The sequence below is a fragment of the Protopterus annectens genome, chromosome 7.part0 (assembly GCF_019279795.1).
Source record: "Protopterus annectens isolate FY-2018-M chromosome 7.part0, PAN1.0, whole genome shotgun sequence".
Lineage (NCBI taxonomy): Eukaryota > Metazoa > Chordata > Ceratodontiformes > Protopteridae > Protopterus > Protopterus annectens.
In genome coordinates, this window is record NC_056739.1 from 1,087,588,249 (window position 1) to 1,087,607,252 (window position 19,004).

The following is a 19,004-nucleotide window of genomic DNA, read 5'->3' on the forward strand; positions in this document are numbered from 1 at the left end:
ATATCCACTGTATGCAAGTTCAGTCACAGTTCCTACTACTGAATTTACATAACCTGTACAAAATATTTCATAAATTTCTTCAGAAGTCTACCAGCGTTTGTTATATTTTTACCTTTCGGGTCCCACTGATACATCCTAACTATGACAAGTCAAGTTCCACCCCCCCTATAAGTAATATTCCCTGCTGAAAGTTGATTATTTCTCCCAAAATTTTCTTAAGCTCTATAGTAGCAGTTTTTGGTAGACTACAAATACATGGCAGTGTAATCCCCCTCTCTTTTGAATATCCATTTATTACCACAAAAATACTATTATCTTTTTTCTGCTCTTCTGTTACTGCTGGAAATGCTTTAGCAATTAGTATAACTACTCCCATTTTCCGGTTTCCCTGATGTACAATTGAAACAATCATTTCTTTCCAAGTGTGTCTCCTGTAGCATTGCTGTTTGCACTCTGCATTTCTTGATATAATTCAATACTCTTCTTTTATGTATAGCTATAAGGGCATTTATATTCCACTGTATTATGGATAATAGCATAGCCATCATGATAAAATGCTATTTTTTCCCATCTATTATACATGACAGTTTTTTTAAATGTGATTTTACAACTTTGTATTACAAGCACACTCAACTCAATTTAAACCTATGTCACACTTTCAAGACTTTTGTTTTAATGAAAACCATCAAAGAAAAATTAAATACATTTTCAAAGCACCCCATCCCCTTTTAACATAGAACAAAACACAACTATGTATATCTTCAAAAAAAGAAGTTTAGCCCTCCAGATAGGAACAGTTGCCAAAAATCAGCAGCTGTACCCACATGCATTACGTAAGCTAAAATTAAGGTTACCTAAGCTAAAGCATGGTACAGCCTCTTTTCCCACTTACACTGATTGCTGTTTATTGTGTTATGTCTATTTCCCTCCGGGATGTGAAAAACAGCTTGTATGCTTTCAGAAAATATTTTTAGCCCTAAGAAAAATTCACCTTACTATCTTTAAATAAACCTAAATTGTATACTGTTTTATTAAATGCATTAAATTATTAAGGATGCTAGGGAGGCTGCTCTTACTCACTTCCCATAATTTCAGACTTTATTTTTCACTGAACTGCTTGCCATGGAATCTTTAAATTTTGCATTTAATTCCCAGAACTTTCAAAATGAATTCCTTGCACCTGCAGACAGCTCCTTTCCATGGAAGAGGACTCTGTAATGAATCTTTGTCAGTTTCACTCAGAATAGAATGTACAGCTGCATTCAGCTGCATACTTTTCAACTACCACTGAACATTTGCTAATGGAAAAAAAATGAGCTAATATCTTTGCAGATATAAAATAAATCTAAGCATTTTCATAGCTTTCATCAGTTTCTTAAAAGTCTGCATGTTTATGAAAAACACTTGTTTATAACTTAAGCTAAGGGCATTAATGTAGACATTCACCTTTGTAAAAAAGAAAGAGAGAGAGAATATCTTAATTCTACATGTAGTATAATCAGTGCACTTTTACAACCCAGACTCTGCAGCCTGAGATCACAGCATGTTGATGACATTAAACTTGCTTTTGTCCAGTCTTTCTTCTCTTGTTATACTGTAAAGCCTGTATTTCTTACAACTAAACAAGTACTTGTTTACATTAATATCTGTAACACATAACAGCAGTCACTGAAAAGACTGCCCCACATTTAAAATGTCCCTTACTACACACTACACAAAACTGCCTTAGCATATATAACATATGTCATGAAATGTTTTATACAAATGCTAATATTACAGTTGTTTTCTTCTTTTAGTGTCCTTCAAAACATTAATGACATAAATTGCTTTATGCTTTACTGCCACCCACAAGTTAACATAACAAAAGTTCAGTCTTTTTCAGACACGATGTCTTGCAAAGCCATTTTTCGTAAATGTGATTAATGCTTTATAGTCTCCCATTTATTCACTAATTTCAGTGTTACTGGTTGTCTTCCTGTTCATCTCCATCTCCTAAACCAGACACTGGTTCAAGTTCAAGGCTCTCGTGATCCTTCTAGTTAACACCTTTGCTTATTTCGGTCTTTCAAGCATTTTCCTTTGGAACATTGGGAATGGTTTCAATGGTAAAGACTCTGTATGAACATTATTATCAGAAGGATAAGAAACAGAGTCCCTTCTGCTTGCTGGCTCAATTTTTGTTGGATAAAATTTTTTTCTCAGCTTGTTCTGCATCAAAAAATGTCTTTGATCCCCAAGGAAAAAATACTCTGAAGACAGCTGGATACAGCAGCTTGAATCTCTCACTTGCTCCTCAACTTTCCTTGATTGCTGGGATCAATTTGTTTCTGTTTTATGTGGTGTGCAGTGCATAATTATTTAACACATGTACTCTCTTATCTCCAGTTTTTAATACATATCCCTTGTGGCATAGTTTTGTCAGGACCAACTCTTTCTGCTGGTGTAATTGCATCTTTACCAGTATAGGCCTTGGATGCTTTCTCATGTCCTGGTTTCGTGCACGCATTTAGTATCCCCTTTCAGTTAACAAATCCTGCTGTGGAACACTAGTCCATTTGCTTATTTGTGCTTTCATAAAATTAATAGTCTGCCTTTTCCATCTTCACTGGTACTACAGAAAATCTCAGGTTTTCCTTGCCTGCTCTGTCTTTTAACTCTTTTTGTTGAAACAGCTTACCTTGGGAAACCTCATACTCAGCCAGATTTTTTATTAATTTCAAGCTGTGATTGTTGCAGTTTTGAGTTCATCTGAACAGCTAGTTTAAAGCTTTTTGTTTCAGCCTTTTGTCATTTGAGTTGCTGTATTCCTTCAGTATTTAATTTGTTGTAATCACTTCTTTGTACATTTGATTTATTTTCCTCTAAATTACTGGACGCCATCTCTTGAACCAAAGCTGAAACTTGAACTGCATTTTTGCTGAGCAGCTGCAGTATCCTTCCCAGTGTTTTCTCTCCATCTTTTCTGGTTGGTTTTCTTTCATGTTCTTTAAATTTCTTCTTTGCTGGAGTCCAGGCAGTGTAAGTACTAACTAGAAATTGAATTTTACCCCCAAAAACAGTTTAGCTGTCACTCCTTTTTGAAGTTCTTCTTTTCACACTAGGAGTGTGTAAGTTAAGCTGTTGATCAGTGTGCAAGGTGATAAGTGAGGTTTGGCTTGAATTTGACCATTAACAGACTTAAAAGTCATGGGCATTCATAACTTTCATATAGCTGAAATACCTGACGGCCTTAAGGGGTCATTTACATATACCCCATTATCATCATCTTCTTTTAGAAGAGGTTTTAAGGACTCGCACAGTGAAAACTCCTAGCTTGGCTAAGATTTTCTTGTAATATTGAGGGACAGTCAAAGTCGCATTCCAGGACTAGAATTTCACAGAAGGAGAGCCCTTTGTTTAACACTTTCCCATTTATCCTGTATATCCCAGACTGGAAAATTAGCTAGAGCCCTGTTGTACCCCCCCCCCCCCCCCCAGAGCTTTCACTGAAGAGCAAAAAAAAAAAAAAATTCCTTCTACTGGCACTCAAATCAGGTGGCCAGATGCATGACACACAACCCCCTTTAAACTGTAGTAAACTGTTTGTTGCAAACAGTTGCTACAGTTTAAACCTTGCCTGGATGGAGAGCTATGGTGCTCATGATTTAATTTAAAACATATCCTCTTTTTAAACTGTAGCAAACTGCTTTTGCAAATGTAGCAAACAGTTGCTACATGTTGTACCCTGCCTGCATGGGTGCTATGTTGCTCATGTTTTAGTTTAAAAAAAATTCTTCTTTTTAAACTGTAGCAGACAGTTGCTACAATTTATACTCTGCCTGCACAGAGCACTATAGCACACAGGTTTTAGTTGATATTTTTTTTAGCTTTTAAGCAAATACAAAAAGCCAGTCTTGCATTAAAAAGAGATTGCGGTCAGCCGACTGTGCCCTCAACACTTTGTAGCTGAGGCAGTTGTGCCTCTTGTCCCATCCTAGCTATGCTACTGTTATCTCATATTTCTGTAGCAGTATAGTTGTTGCAACTGTCTGTTATTCATAAAGTGTATTAGTTCTGGTTTAAGCACTTGGGCTTCAGGCCAGTTATTTTACATTAAGAAGGTTTGTGGTCTGCACTCTTGTGGGAGAAGAGGCTGGACTCTGCCCTTCTGAGCTGGGAATTTCTGGTTAAAGGTTTATAGTGCCTGAATATTTGAACTGTATCTTACTGAAATTGGTACACCTTGTTTGCTGTAGCATAGACTAGATCCAGGCCTGCTGAATCTAGCTTTGTTTATATGCTTGTTGTTTGTTTGCTTGTTATTTCCCTGGGACGCTAATTCCACCTAATATGCGGCTTCTCAGCGCTTCTGTGGATCACTAGTGATATCTGCATTGCTTACTGTACTTGTTTCTTTGTTTCACTTGAAAGAAAGTTACTGTTTGTCATTTTTGCATTTAAGTTACCTGTAACACATTGCACGTAAGTTACCTGGCACGTGCTCACTAAAGCAATTATATAAGTCAGCACTAAAAATTAAAAGCACTACACCCTCACTCCCCACTGGCCCTGGTTTTCAATTATTAAGGAATTCCCAATATTATTCTAGCATGTCCAAAGGTCAGTTGTCAGTCTCCTCTCCGGTCCAGCTGGTGAATCTGGGAATCTTGAGGCAATGTTACAACTGCCTCATGTACACAGACAACCCTCTCCTCCTCCCAACAAATTCCAACACATGTGAGAGATGCAACCATATAGCCAAACTGGAGGCTAAGCTCTCTCAACTCAGTACTGGCATAACCAGTCAGGAGGAGAAGGAAGCTCACTACAATTCCAGTCTCGCATAGACCTACTACGACAGCAAACCAAACACATAATCACACAAAAACATACTCGGAGGCTCTAAATAAAGATCTGCTGAAGCAGCAGAGACCACCAAAGCAGACACCCAAGCAGCCGCTACCCCAAAACAAAACATGTGCAACACATATCTCACAAAGCCAGTGTGCCAAACAGTCACAGCCCTTAAGACTAAACAACACACCTGATACACTTGTAATAGGTGACTCTATCTTCAGGCACACTGACGTCCCGCTCACCAGGCTGAACAAGGAGAGGGTCACTGTGAGCAGCCTGTCGGGCGCTAGGATCCGCCACATAACACAAGCACTCGGGTCACTCCAAGGCAAGTACAAATATGACTCAGTCATTGTCCATGCTGGTGTGAATGACCTGAGATGTACCTCCCTGGACTACATGAAAAGAGACATAAAGGAGCTCTCTGAGCATGTAGCCCAGGCCGGTATGACCCTGACCTTGAGTAGCATCTTACCCTCACCAAGAATGATGCCACAATATGAAGACAAGATGATCAATTTCAACAATTGGCTTAAGTACTGGTGTCATTCAAAGGGGATCCAATGCCTGTCAGCTTGGGATGATATGCTCGACAAGCCACGATGCTTCGCTAGGGACGGCTTGCACCTGTCACCCCTGGGCTTATTGGCAAAGGCTCTTGCTACCCCCATAGTGTCTTTTTTAGGCAAGGCTCAAAAGACAAACCCACCTCCATAGGTATCACAAGGGATAAGAAACTAATAGTAATGCTACTCAACGCCAGAAGTCTAAACCTCAAGATGCACGCACTCGAAACTCTCCTTAGCATGGAGAACATCGATATCTGTGCAGTAACAGAAACCTGGTTCAGGCTCCCGAGAGCACCCCAGCACTACCAGGTTATACCTCATACCATGCTTTTCGGCCCCAAAACTTGGACCGAACCACAAAAGGAGGGGGAGTATCTATATTCATCAAAGATACCCACACCTCCAGGTTGGTGGCAAAGCACAAAGCATCAGAGACTATCCATGTGCAACTAACAGTGGGTAAAACTGCCTTCCAGTTTATAGCCTGCTACAGACCACCCTCCCAAACCCAGGAACCCCACTCGGCCTTCCTGAGAACACTGGAAAATATGAAGGTCTCTCCAAACACCATTATATTGGGCGACTTCAACTACCCAAACATAGACTGGGAGCATTACTCTATCTCCAACACCCTAGCCCAAAGGTTCCTAGAATTTATAAACTGAAATGCTATGGAAGAACTTGTTACCACTACCACAAGAGGGGAAAACATACTGGACCTGATCATCACCAACATGGGGACTCTATGCTCCAGACCAGAAGTGTATCCCTCACTGGTAAGTTCAGACCATAAACTAATCTCACTGGATATTCACATCCCGACCCCACCCCCTGCCCAGAAAACCACAGTGAAAAACTTCTCTAAAGCAAATTTCACACTCCTCAAAACTGAGGTGGAATCCTTCAAAGCCCCCGGGCCTGTGGAAAATACGGCCCAGACCGCATAATCCTTTATAAACGCATTCTATGAACACCTTCAGGAATGCATGGATCATGCGATCCCAAATAAAACCAAGACCCAATCCTCCAAAGGCAGACGTCCTGTCTGGTGGAACCCAGCCATAAACAAACTATACAATAGAAGGAGGAAGCTACTAAATGATAGAGGAAAATCCCAAAAAGGGGAAGGCATCACTGATCAGTATTAGCAAAAAACTACGGGCACACATAAAATTGTCTAAGGCCAGCTTCGAGAGAAAAATTGCACAGGACACGAAGGATAATCACAAGGCTTTCTTTAGTTATGTTAGGAACCTGGGTGGTAATTCCCAGATATGCTCAGAATTGATCCAAAATGACAAAAAATACACTGAATCCACAGACATTGCCAACATCCTAGCTGACAGGTTCAGCGCAAACTTCTCTCCCCACCAAAAGGGCAAATATCTATCCCAGCAGAGTGCTGCCCCCCCTGACATCTCAGATGCTCAGGTAAGAGCCGCCCTCTCCAAAGCAAAAAACAGAGCATCAGTGGGGACCAGATGGTGTCCCGGGCTGCGTCCTACATAAACTCCAAGAAGAGCTAAACCCAAACATAAAACTACTGTTCAATCTCAGCCTTACTACAGGATATGTGCCCAAAGAGTGGCGTACAGCAACAGTGGTCCCTCTCCATAAAGGTTGTGCCTCAACGGATCCTGGAAACTATCGCCCCATAAGCCTGACTAGCTTGGTCTGCAAAGCTATGGAAAGGATCATCATGGACCTCATAAATAAAGATATTGGGGACCTACAAACACTGGATCCTACCCAGTTCGGCTTTAAGGGCAGATCCTGCCTCTTAAACCTGGTTGATTTCTTTGAAACAGTCACCAAGGCCATTGACGAGGGAAAGGTGGTCCACACAGCCTACCTGGACCTCGCAAAAGCCTTCGATACAATACCCCACTTGGGCATTATAGATAAGCTCACCAGCTTAAATATAAACCCCTATGTCACTAGATGGATTGCAAACTGGCTCAAGGACAGAACCCACATGGTTAGAATTGCTGGAGCCATGTCAGACTCCAAACCAGTTACAAGTGGTGACCCACAAGGCTCAGTCCTGGGACCTCTCTTGTTCGGTATATATTTCTCGGAGGTACAGGCCAACACGGAAGGACTGTGGCTGACCAAGTTCGCAGATGACTGCAAACTGGGCGCCATAATCGACTCTCCAGCTGACACAAGCATCCTCCAAAAGGGCCTCATAGAAACAGACAACTGGTGCCAGAGCCATGGCCTCAAGCTAAATGCCAAAAAGTGTATAGTCATCCCCTTTGGCAAAAACAAAGTGCCCACAAATTACCACATAGGTGGTAATCCATCCAGAAGAAGTAATTAGGGACCTGGGGACCCAAGTTGATAGCAATCTCTCATTTGACAACCACGTGGCCAAAGTGGTTAGAAAAACATTTTATATAGCCCACCTAATCATGAAGGGGTTCACATCTAGATCAGGGGAGGTCATCGTGCCTCTTTACTCATCCCTCATCAGGCCCATAATTGAGTACAATGCTCCTTTTGGGATGTACCTTACCAGACACCTGCAGCAACTGGAAAGACCCCAAAAGTACCTCACCAAGAGGATCAAAGGGTTCAAACAGATGCCATATGCTGCCCGGTTAAAGAAACTCCAGCTCTACTCAGTGGCATACCGCCTGTTCAGAGGCGATCTGTGCCTGACGTATAAAGCCATGTCCAACCCGGATTAATGGACATGCTGCACCTCAGAAAATCCAAATCCCATCGAGCTACGCGCTCAAGAGACTTGAACCTCAGCACTGAAATAAATAGGACATGCTGGAGGGACAGATTCATAACCCAGAGGCTCCCTTCACTCTGGAATAAAATCCCAGTCCAGGTTAGGCAGAGTCCCTAATTGACTCTCTTCAAGAGGAATCTTGATGAGTGGATGGGAGATCATAGGTTTACCCCGGGTATCACTTCTGTGTCACTGTTAGACAGAGGCACAGTATACTAACCTCGAAAAAGGGCATAGCAAAATAAATTTAAAGTGGGTGGCGAAAGCCAAACACATTCTGGCTAGGCTTATAAATGCCCTAGGACAGATAGCCTAGTATGAACCTATGAACTGCCTCCACATTGTCTCCTTTGACTGTTGTGAGCAGCTTTTTGACAAGTTATCTGTGATGATTTTCCTATTCTGTAACCTGCAGAGTACTAACGTGTGCTCCATTTTTAATCAGAAAGGGGCCTCCTTTTGTATGTAGTTACTTGTTGAGGAGTTTCTCTTTGGTTTAGCTGCAGTGGTTTCCCCATCCACACATTCAAACACCACCACAGCAGTGCATTACTGCACCTCTTCCTTCCTTCATTTGCTTGTTTATAGTTTGTATTCATCCTATTTTCTGGTCTAAGCTTCCTTTGCCGAGCCTATGATCTCTGTCTTCTGGCTTTAGTTTGGACTTAAGCAGTTTCCTTTCAGACAGCACAGGATCTGAATATGCTAGTTCTCACTGATGCTTCACTTATCCACTACTGTCTTCTTTCTTACACAATTGTTTAATGTATGGTATTCCTGCAGCCAATCCTTTGTTAAAGTAAGATTGTGCATAAATGTTTGTGGGTAATGTCAGTGTTTATATTTAATGTAGCTGTGGATTTTCAGATTTTTTTTGGAGGTGCCGGTACAGCAGGTGGTAGTAAGATTACTACCTTGGTCTCCAATTTCATTTTATGGGATTGTTGCAGTAAATGCTCTAGTAGCTATCTTTATTTCAGTGTTCTGGTTTATTGTGACCCTTGCACAATTTTTTTTTGAGTAAAGCTTACCTTAGGATATTTTGTTCATCACAAAGGCATTAGGTAGGTGGCCAGCAGTAGGTATGTATAATATACTTTGTCAGCAGTAGGTCAGGTGATTTTGATATATTTTATTCAAATGTCTTAATAAGATCTGTAGTTATAGCAAGTTATTAATGTATAAATAAAACAGAAAAAATGGATACAGCTCATGAAAAAAAATGAGAATGCTTTGCAGAGGTCCTAGGAGACGAGTTCCTTTGTCGCTTTCTGCTGGGATAAGATTAATTTTCTACTTTGTTTTCCATGGAAAGAGGAATTATATTGTATAAGAGTATTAGAAAGTGAAGGAAGCAGCATAGGGAAGAAGGTATAGACTGCAAACGACTGTATTCTCATGTAGTTTTGCAGGATTTTGGTTGCTTCTTGGTGTGAATTTACATGTGTGTTTTAAACACTGAATACCCTGATGGTACATGGGAAAAAACTTTATCATATTGTCTTTAGTGGCACTAGATAACTGGGTGTGTGTATCCATATCTTGTGTGTAGCAGCAGTGTGATGCACTTCAAGGATGAGAAAAGGGTTACTGAGTGCAGTGTGAATTGTGGTGCTAAGCTGCACAACATTAGCAATGAGGGGGGAATAAAATGTCTTCCATTTTGATTCTTTTATGATCACCCAGTGTTCTTGTCTTAACGTATATGTTAATTTTAAAAGTGGCAAGCAGGCATATTTTATGAGATAAATGTCAAATCATTGAGACTGTGTCTGTTTAGTATTTGATGAAATTTGTGTCTCTGATAATGTGTGAGAGGGTTCTGTTGAACTGGCAAGCAGAAAAAAACTTGTCCACTCTCACCTACCAAAAAAAGGGGAATAGCTGAAGAATGCACAGAATAAATTAATGTATTTGCCCTTAACCCATTGCTTTAACCAGTTGATTTTTGGAAGATGAATTCTTACTGTTTAGTGACTGTATAGTCTTTGTTAATGTACAATGTGAAAATGTTGCAGATTTTAACTGTCATTTTGCACTGTGTACCATTTTGTTTGCGGGGGAAGGGTCCATCTGTATATCATTTATTTGTGTTGTCTTCATTTACAGCTGTGATTAGCGCTCATCCCATCCATTCCCTTGATAACCCTTATCACCATTTACACTCCAGCGGCCTTGCCTCCCCAACCCGCAGCTACCTTCATCATCAGATCAACTCACGGCCACTTGGTAACTCCGTCCCTCATATAGACAGGGCACATTCCACAGGTGAGAAGATTCCATTCTGAGCATTACTTCATCATCAAGGAAACTAATCAATGTTATTTTTATTACAGTGTTTTTTTAAGTTTGCTGATTAGCTGGCCATAAAATCAGCTGTTAAAATGATGGTTTAATGGTAAGTATGGAACATAGTTTGAATCCTGAGTTGTTTGTAAGTGTGAAAAGACAAAGTAGCAAAGTGCTGCAATATCTAAAATCAGGAGGAGGCTGTTGATTGCCTTTTTGAATGAGGTTTACTTTTTAATAAGCTGCTGTACTGCACATCAAAGCTAACATTTTTACCTCATTTGAATATTTCATTCATGTTCGTCATTAAAACAGCCTCATCTGCTGTCGTAAATATCAAGTACTTGTAAAGGATGCTAAATATTTTTGGCACAAAATTGCTGACCAATTTGATTATACCTGGTAGAGTCTTGGTCTTGCTGCTTACATTATACTAATCAGAGGTGCGTTTAAATCTAGTAAGAATACATTTTAACACATTTATGAAGATACAGTTATCATAAGAATCTCAGCTGGAATAGCATCCATTAACCATGGAAATTAAGCACAGTCACAGATGTACCCTTCCTGCTTGACTTCCAGACTTTTGAACATCCCAAAAGTGAAACTAAACTTTTGCCCTTGCCCATAACATTGGTCAAATGTACAGCTAAATAGGCGAGCAGTCTGCATCAGTCTTGCCCCCCCCCCCGCACAGAGTGATTTTGTTGTTATGTTCTGTCTCATGGTACTTCCGGTGCTCTGTCCAGTAAGGAAAAGCAAGGTGAAGTGAACCACTGCCCTGGGCTAATTCCAGAGCTAAAAGCTCAGATTTGACAGAGATGTGCTGCATGACAGAAATGGAAATCTACCCTGAACCCAGACTTTATTCTGATCTGGTTCCTAAAACAGTATAATCATTAAACCATTTGAATCCACTTTTGTAGATCACAGCAAAAACACTGCTGGGTGACAAGAAACTGTAGTGGGCAGAGGATGAAAGACTTAAAGTAGCATAAATAACATTATCATGTCCCGTTGATAATAGCCCACTTCCAACTCAGCTTAAAATATTATTTTCCACCATTTTATTTCACCTCAGCTCAATAGTTACTCTTGTTCTTACCTGAAGAAACTTTTGTTCCCACCCATTTACGTTCAGATTTCTCGACAGTAATGCAGTCAGCTACTAACAAAAACTCCCAACCAGTCTACTATCTCCATCTATACCAAAAGTTTAGCAAAAATGCAGATAGATGTATTTGGCATCCCCTCATATGCATTCAGTGCCTCTCTAACTTCCATCCATCTTCAATCATTTCCCTTCCAGAAAAAAACTGACCTAAAACTCAACCCGATCACTGCTGGCTCATTGCAGTTATCACCCTTATCCAGAAAACGCTTATAAAACCTACATTCCAAATAATTCATCTTTCAAAACATGTACACAGTTCCTCAGAGCAGCAGTGATTTCAGAGTTTAATACTTCAGTTGTCTTATTCCTTACTATTGACACAGTTTATTCCAACAGGAACAAGGGTTTGTTTATGGCCATATTTGTTTATGTGAAAAAAAACCTTTAATTCAGTTGACCATCCTCTCCTACTTAATCACCTAGCTCAGTTTTGCCCAAAATAGACGCGCACACACACACACACACACACACACACACACACACACACACACACACACACTCTTCTCCAAATTTCTTAACAATAGATCTATCTATATTTTAAAAGGAGGGGGATGCACCAACATCCTGGAAGAACATGTTGGTGGCTGTAATATCTAAAGACTGTAAATACCAATCGGGCCCAGCTTCATATAGGTCCATTTCAATTTTAAACCATTATTATAAAGTGTTTGTAGTTGCTAAGAGAATGACAGAGGTGTTGCCAAAACTGATGTTGTTTTGTATAGGGAAGGCAAACATTTGACAATATTAATAGAGCAATGATGGTCCAGAGAGAGAAGCAGAATATAAGAAATTACCACTGTTGTTGGTGAGTCTTGATGCAGAGAAAGCATTCAGCAGAGTAACCTGGGATTTTATGAGTAGAGTAATGGGAGCTTATGCATTCCCCTGATACAATAAAACATTTATTAGGAGGACATGTTAGGGATCGAAGCAAAAACTAAAGCTGATAGTTCCTGTCTGGTAAGTTGTCTCTGAATAGAGGAACCAGACGGGGTTGTTCTCTTTCCCCTTTGCTGTTTGCATTATATTTAGAGCCTTTGGTAAAGAACGTAAGGGACTCGAATGCAATTGGTGTGGTAATCCATAAAACTTGGCTTTGTTTGCAGACTATATTATTTGGTACCTAATAAAATCAGAAAAGGACATCGCCATGTTGTGGAACATTGTAAGATCATTTTAAGTCTTTTCAAGGTATAAATGAAGACAAGACAAAGGCTATAGCTGTAAACTTGTGTATCCATGCATGAATTGGTTCAGCAATATCCATATTTATGGAGACATGATAAAATGAAGTATTTAGGAGTATGGGTTAGAAAGGATTATGTTGTGGCAGCTAAGGATATGTAGGAAGACACTAAAAAGATGATACAAAACTAAGAAACCGGAAGCTCTTGGTTATGGATAACAAGACATAAGCAGTGAAAATCTTTTAGTCCCTTTAGTTTTATATACAGGGCAGGCATATTTTTATCAACTATTGAAGAAGTTGTGCACAGTAATTAATAAACACTTGAAGGTTTTTATCTAAGGGGAAGAGTGCAAGAGTCATGTGGGATAAGTTGATCCAACAGAATAAGGTGGTTTGGGATTACTTGCTTTGAAGGGTTATTTTAGAGCTTCATAGTTATGGTACATAACACAAGCAGAAAGTTATAATTTTAAAGTGGAAAGGGATGATGACGAAAATGGGGGGGGGGGGTTAAGAAATAAGGGAACAGTGGGATTTGGGATGCCAATCCTAACAGGAAAACAGTCGTGCAGAATATTGTATTTTTAATGTATTCTAAGCACTAAGACAAGATGAGAATGGAGAAGAGAGATTCTATCAGTGAGGATAACTGCATTTAGGGTTACAGAGAATAGGCAAGAGGTGGCTGGAATTTACTGGGGAAAACTTGCAAAGGAACCAAGGTACTGGGAGAAAATAACTAAAAAGGAAAGGTAATAAAATGGGAAGAGGCCAAGAAGACAATTGGATTGCAGGCTAAATATTTCCTTCCCTATCAGGGATTGATATCAGAGTACAGGCAAAGAGAAAGAATAGGGGAATTTCAAGTGAAGACCTACACTGATAGTTTTTAGTTGAGTCTAGAGTAGAAGCTGCTGTTAAATAGATGATTAGCAGAGCATATAAAATATTGCATGTTAATCAGAGGAGGTTAAAAAGATTAAGGAGAGAGATTGCATAAGCCGTTCCCAAAAGTGCAACAAAGTCTAGAAGATGTAGGATTTTTGCTTAGAAGTATTTTCATAGGTTTGTTTTTATACATCAAGCAGACTCCAAATAATTTTTTTCTCCAGTAGATGGCAAATATTGGAGGTGTGATAGGAGAAGAAAGTGCTAAGTGTGAACATATGTTTTGGGAATATAATGAGTTGGCAGACTTTAAAAATTCCCTTCAGAGTACTATGTCAGAAATATTGGGTGAGCAAATGGCTGTAACTAAGGAAATTATTTTTTGAGCTGGGTTGTAAATCCAGATTGCCTAGACGTACTATGGCCTTGTTGAGTTTTAATTCTGGTGGCTGGCAAAATAACAGTTACTAGAAAATGCAATTCAAAGTCCATACCAACTGTATTTGAATTAGTGAGTATTGTAACCGGGACAAATGAACTGGAAGTGGGATCTTTATATAATGGTAGGAGCAGGTTACATTGGGAAAATGGAAATTTTTGGAGCAGTAATGCAGAGTAATGTTTTGCAGGAGGAATAAGGTTTAAGGAAAGGCAGGAACTGGAGTTTAATGTTAGATTGATAATTGTATAAAAAGATGTGTGATGTATAATGTTAGCATGGTTTGTTTTCTTCCGTGTGTGTGCTTGCTAGTGTCTTAAGTGATAATTCAGTAAAGGTGTAAAAACAAAATACAGTAGGCCTGTTTGTGTCAAGTTTGGACAGTTTGTCATCCTCAGCCTCTTCTGATGTTTCAGTATGATCTGCCCTTGATGATGATCTTTTTTTTCTTTCTTATTAATTCCCTGCAGTTGTTCCTACATGTCATTAACATGATTCCTTATGCTGATAATCTACCTGCTTCAGTCTTCAAACCACTACTTAGCAAGAACTCCTTCAAGAAAACTTCACATTTGCATCCTGTGGAAAAAAGCTGTACTCTTTGGTATCTTAAGACTGTTTAATGCCTTGTTCCTAAAAATGTATGATCACTTGGGGTACCCCTACTCATAAAAGTCTACTCATTCAAATGCCTAGATATAACGCTAGACTCCTAACTTACTTTCAACTTACACACTGACAGTATCATAAAGTATGTCAACTTAAACTGCCATGTTATAACTTCATCCTCCTGTTTCTGAGATAAGGCAGTCAGCTGGCAATAAAGTAGTCTTGCCAAATTAGAATGTCGTCTTTCCTTAATAGCCTTAAGCATTCATGAAAGATAAGCAGGTTGTACAGAATCATTAAACAAAATCTGCTTCATAAAATTCTCAGATTCCAGACACTTTCCCCTGAGTTCCTTACCTACAGATACTCAGTTTTTAAACTGTTGCCCTCATCTTGGCCTACTCTTAAGTACAGCTTCTAATATATACTCGCTGTGTAATAATGACTGTTCTGTCATTCAGCATTACCCTGTTTTTGATCTGCGGTGCACAGAGAGAGAGTATTCCAAAAGATAGCATCAACGGTTTGGAACTAGCAAAACAGCGCAGGCTTGACCACTTTTAGAACCTCACAATTTAACTCCATACATTGAGGATTCTTTAACCACTTGCCATAGATGTGACATGCTTTGCCTGACATTATCACGGCACACTATACTGTGCTGTACTCTTTGCATTAATCAAACAAGCTATACATGTTTTTTTAATCCCTCGTCCCTTGAGTCTTAACCCATGCTGCCTTCCTTTTCCACAATGACTGGATTTGTTACACACTCTGGCCAGGAGCCAGCCACCTTTCAGCCCAAGTGAGAACCTTGTAGGCCCATTTGTTCCCTAGCAAATGGGCTTAATTAGCCAGTTTGTTCTCCAGAGAGGCAAGTGTGGGGGTGCTAGGTAGTGGACCAGTCTAAGACCCAGTGGACTCTCCTCCAAGACCTTGGTGTTCCTAACTGCTATGGCAATCTTCTCAAGTTCCATTGTATGTTGCAATTCAAGAAATGTTTGCATTTCTCTGTTTCTTCCCCTCTCATTTTTCAGTTCTCTGCCTGGCTCTTTGGGCTTTCTGTGGTCCCAAAGGTATTCACCAAATGCCTAGCTCCAGTGGTTGCCTTTTGCAGGCTTCAAGGCATGCAAGTAGTTCCCTATCTAGATGACTTATTGCTTCAGGCCCATTCCCAAACCAAGCCAGTGCAGGATCTTCAGTTTCGGTCTATATTAAATTATCGAAAACCCTCTTTGATGAATGGCATTTCATTGGAAATGCCGTTCATCTAATTCTGCGCTTGTAGGGGGCTGTGCCCCCCACACCTCCGATAATTATGTTTATCAACTCCAAGATCCCACTACAGTGAGGAAAGAGCAAATTAAAATTTTCCGATCTTCACTGTACCGCAGTCTCAGTATGAACAGTTCAGTGAATGGCATGTTCTATGTAAGTGCACCAAAAGTGCCATTCACTGAACTGAATGTTTGGTGTTCTAATATAGACCTGTTCATTTTACCCAACATCTGCTGCATAGCCTGGAATTCATGGTCAACATTCAGATGTCAGTGCTGACTCCCATCTCAGGGTTACATCTTTCTGGGATGCAGGATCCAAAGTGTTGCAATGCTAGCCTCTCTTCCTGCCACCAGTGTTCTGTCTTTTACTAATTATTTTCTTTCCCTGCTTCCCTGTCCTGTCTTCCAGCCATGGAGTTTCTAAGGGCTCTGGAGTTCATAGCTTCTTCCATTCCTATTCTTCCCTAGGCCAGGATTCATATGACAGAATTTCAGTGGTGTCTTAAATTAGTGCGACTTCAACACTGCCACCTGCTAGACTATTCAGTTCCTATCCTTCGTGGTCTCAAACTGGGACTTCACTGGTGAGTCCAACATACATCTCGCAATCCAGGTGTTCCCTTTCATCTTCCTCGGCTGTCCCAGGAACTGTTTCTGGATGCCTCGGAGCAGAGGTGGGGAGCTGATTCAGGCACCTTAAAGGCTCAGACCTTTGGTCTCCTCAACAGAGGGCAGATCACATCAGCATTAAGGAAATGAAGGCTCTCATTTTGGCTCTTCAAGCTTTTCTGCTTGCCCTGGGTGCCACATCCCTTGAAGGTTTTTACAGACAATGCCACAGTCATGTGGTACATCAAGCAAGGGGGCACAGGGTCTTGCCTTGTTTGTAGACTCATCCTTCAATCCTGGGAAACAGATATCAGTCTGGAGATAACCCTACAGGCAGTCTACATTCCCTTAGAGCACAGTCTTGTGGCATATTTTCTCAGCAGGTGCAGAACACAGTCTCATGAATGGATGTGTTTCTGGGCATAGTTCACTGGTGGGATACTCCTCAAGTGGATCTCTCTGCCTTCTCTTTGAACAGACAACTTCCTCTGTTTTGTTCGAGTCCCAAGTCCTTTGGCTTGAAAAGTGGATGCCATGTCTTTTTCTTTGAGGGAAATGTTGCTCTATGCCTTTCCTTCCCCTTCCTCCTCTTTCCAGGGTTCTTCACAAGATCAAGCAGGCCACTCCAAAAATCTTGTTGATTCTCTTTTGGCCCAGACAGCACTGGTTCCTCCTCTTATTCCATCTGGCCAAGGGCAGTCATCACAAATTACCTCAATGCATGGACCCTCTCACACATCTCTTCTCCACCTTCACTTGTTCACTCTTCAGTTGACAGTTTGGGTGGTAGGGTTTTGAGTCCTTTCTGACACCAGTTTTCTAAGGACGTGATTAAGGTCTTGCAGGAAGCCTTAAAACCCAGTACCAGAAAATCATACATGTCCAAATGGAAGAGTTTTTCTGACTGTTGTCTGAAAAATCGCCAGGATCCCTTTTTACTGGAGGTGCCCTTGGTTCTTTCCTACCTGTGTGAACTGCTGCAATGCTGGCTTTGCATATTCTTCATTGAGAGCTCATTTATCTGTCCTTCCTACCGGTCTGCTGCGTACTCTTCCTTTACTCTCTAGATTTGTGGTTGTGCAGTTTCTAAAAGGTGTCCTTCATGTCAGACCCCCAAGAAAGCCCATTTCACCTGCTTGGGATCTTAATTTTGTCCTTGAAATACTACCTCAGGCTCCTTCGAGCCTGCTGCCTCCTCTTTGCAATATTGCACCTGGAAGACTGTTTTATTAATTATTTTAATCTCTGCCAGAAGGGGTATGTGAACTCCAGGTCTTGATGGCAGTTCTTCCTTTTTTGTTTCTTTCACAGAGACAGGGTGTCTGTTTATATGAATCCTTCTTTTATGCTCATAGTGGTTAATGATCTGTCCCTTAATCAGTCTTTCCAGCTTCCTCCTCTTTTCCCTTCTGTGCAGTCTGTTAATGAGAAGGTTCTTCATGCTTTGGACTTGTATAGACAGCTGAGATATTATTTAGACGAAACAAAGGCCTTTTGTAAGCCTGAAAAACTTTTTTGTTTGTTTTCATACTAGGGCATTAGGATTGGCAGTTTCTAAGTAAATCATCTCCTCCTGGACTTGCCAAGGCCATTTCCCTTTCCTGTTCTTTTCATGGCAAACGGTTGCCTGCTTCTGTTAGCCCTCATTCTGCTGGAGCAGTGACTTACTCAAGGGCTTTCTTCAAGGGTTTAGATGATGACAACTTCCTTGAAGCAGCTACTTTGTCTTCAATTCACGCATTCACTAAACATTGCAAATTGGATGTCATTTCCAGGGCTAGGGCAGGTTTTACCATGGTTATCTTGCATGGATCTGTGGAGTGTTCTCCCTTGCTTTCCTCCTCCTTGCCGTCACTGTAGCCTTTGTGCTCTCCCAGCGGTGATGAATACTGCAACATTGATATTGAATGACATTGTACAGTTGTGTAAAATCTTACTGTGACAATGTGAGATACTGCCATCTATGACAGGAAGAAGTAGGGCAGTGGATGCGTAACATTTGCCAGCACAGCTAGCTGGAATTTACCAAACTGATGTGTAGAGATATTTGTGTTTAAAAATGTATTTGTAAAGTTGCTTGTGTTAAAAAAAAATGTATCAAAAGTGAGCCCTGCTAGACAGAAAAGAAATATACATGTATGTCAGACTGTACTTTATTATAACTGTTTAAATGTATATGTTTTAACAGAGGGTAATGGAAAAGAAGAGGTTAAGCTCAGTTCCAGCTAACTTTGAGAAGTAAGAAATTACTGGACCTAGGCCATAATTTTTTTTTTATCTCACAGTTTTGAATGAAGCCAGAGATGCAATATCTGTAAGAAGTGTGGTTTATTAGCTCCTGTAGGAAGAGTGGAAGTGTTTTATGATTTCCAGGAG

The 19,004-nt window shown here is 40.4% G+C and overlaps 1 protein-coding gene across 13 annotated transcripts in view; it reads left to right on the forward strand.

Moving 5' to 3' along the window:
• Nucleotides 1-19,004, forward strand: part of NEO1 (neogenin 1) — a 2,116,015-nt gene that overhangs the window by 1,958,426 nt on the left and 138,585 nt on the right. For 11 of the 13 annotated variants that reach the window (XM_044077664.1, XM_044077658.1, XM_044077653.1 and 8 more), the window contains one exon: nt 10,258-10,416. The exons of the other annotated variants lie outside the window; for them this stretch is intronic. In XM_044077664.1, coding sequence (XP_043933599.1) covers nt 10,258-10,416 — 159 coding nt within the window. The remainder of the gene's footprint in view (nt 1-10,257; nt 10,417-19,004) is intronic. 13 annotated transcript variants of the gene reach the window in all.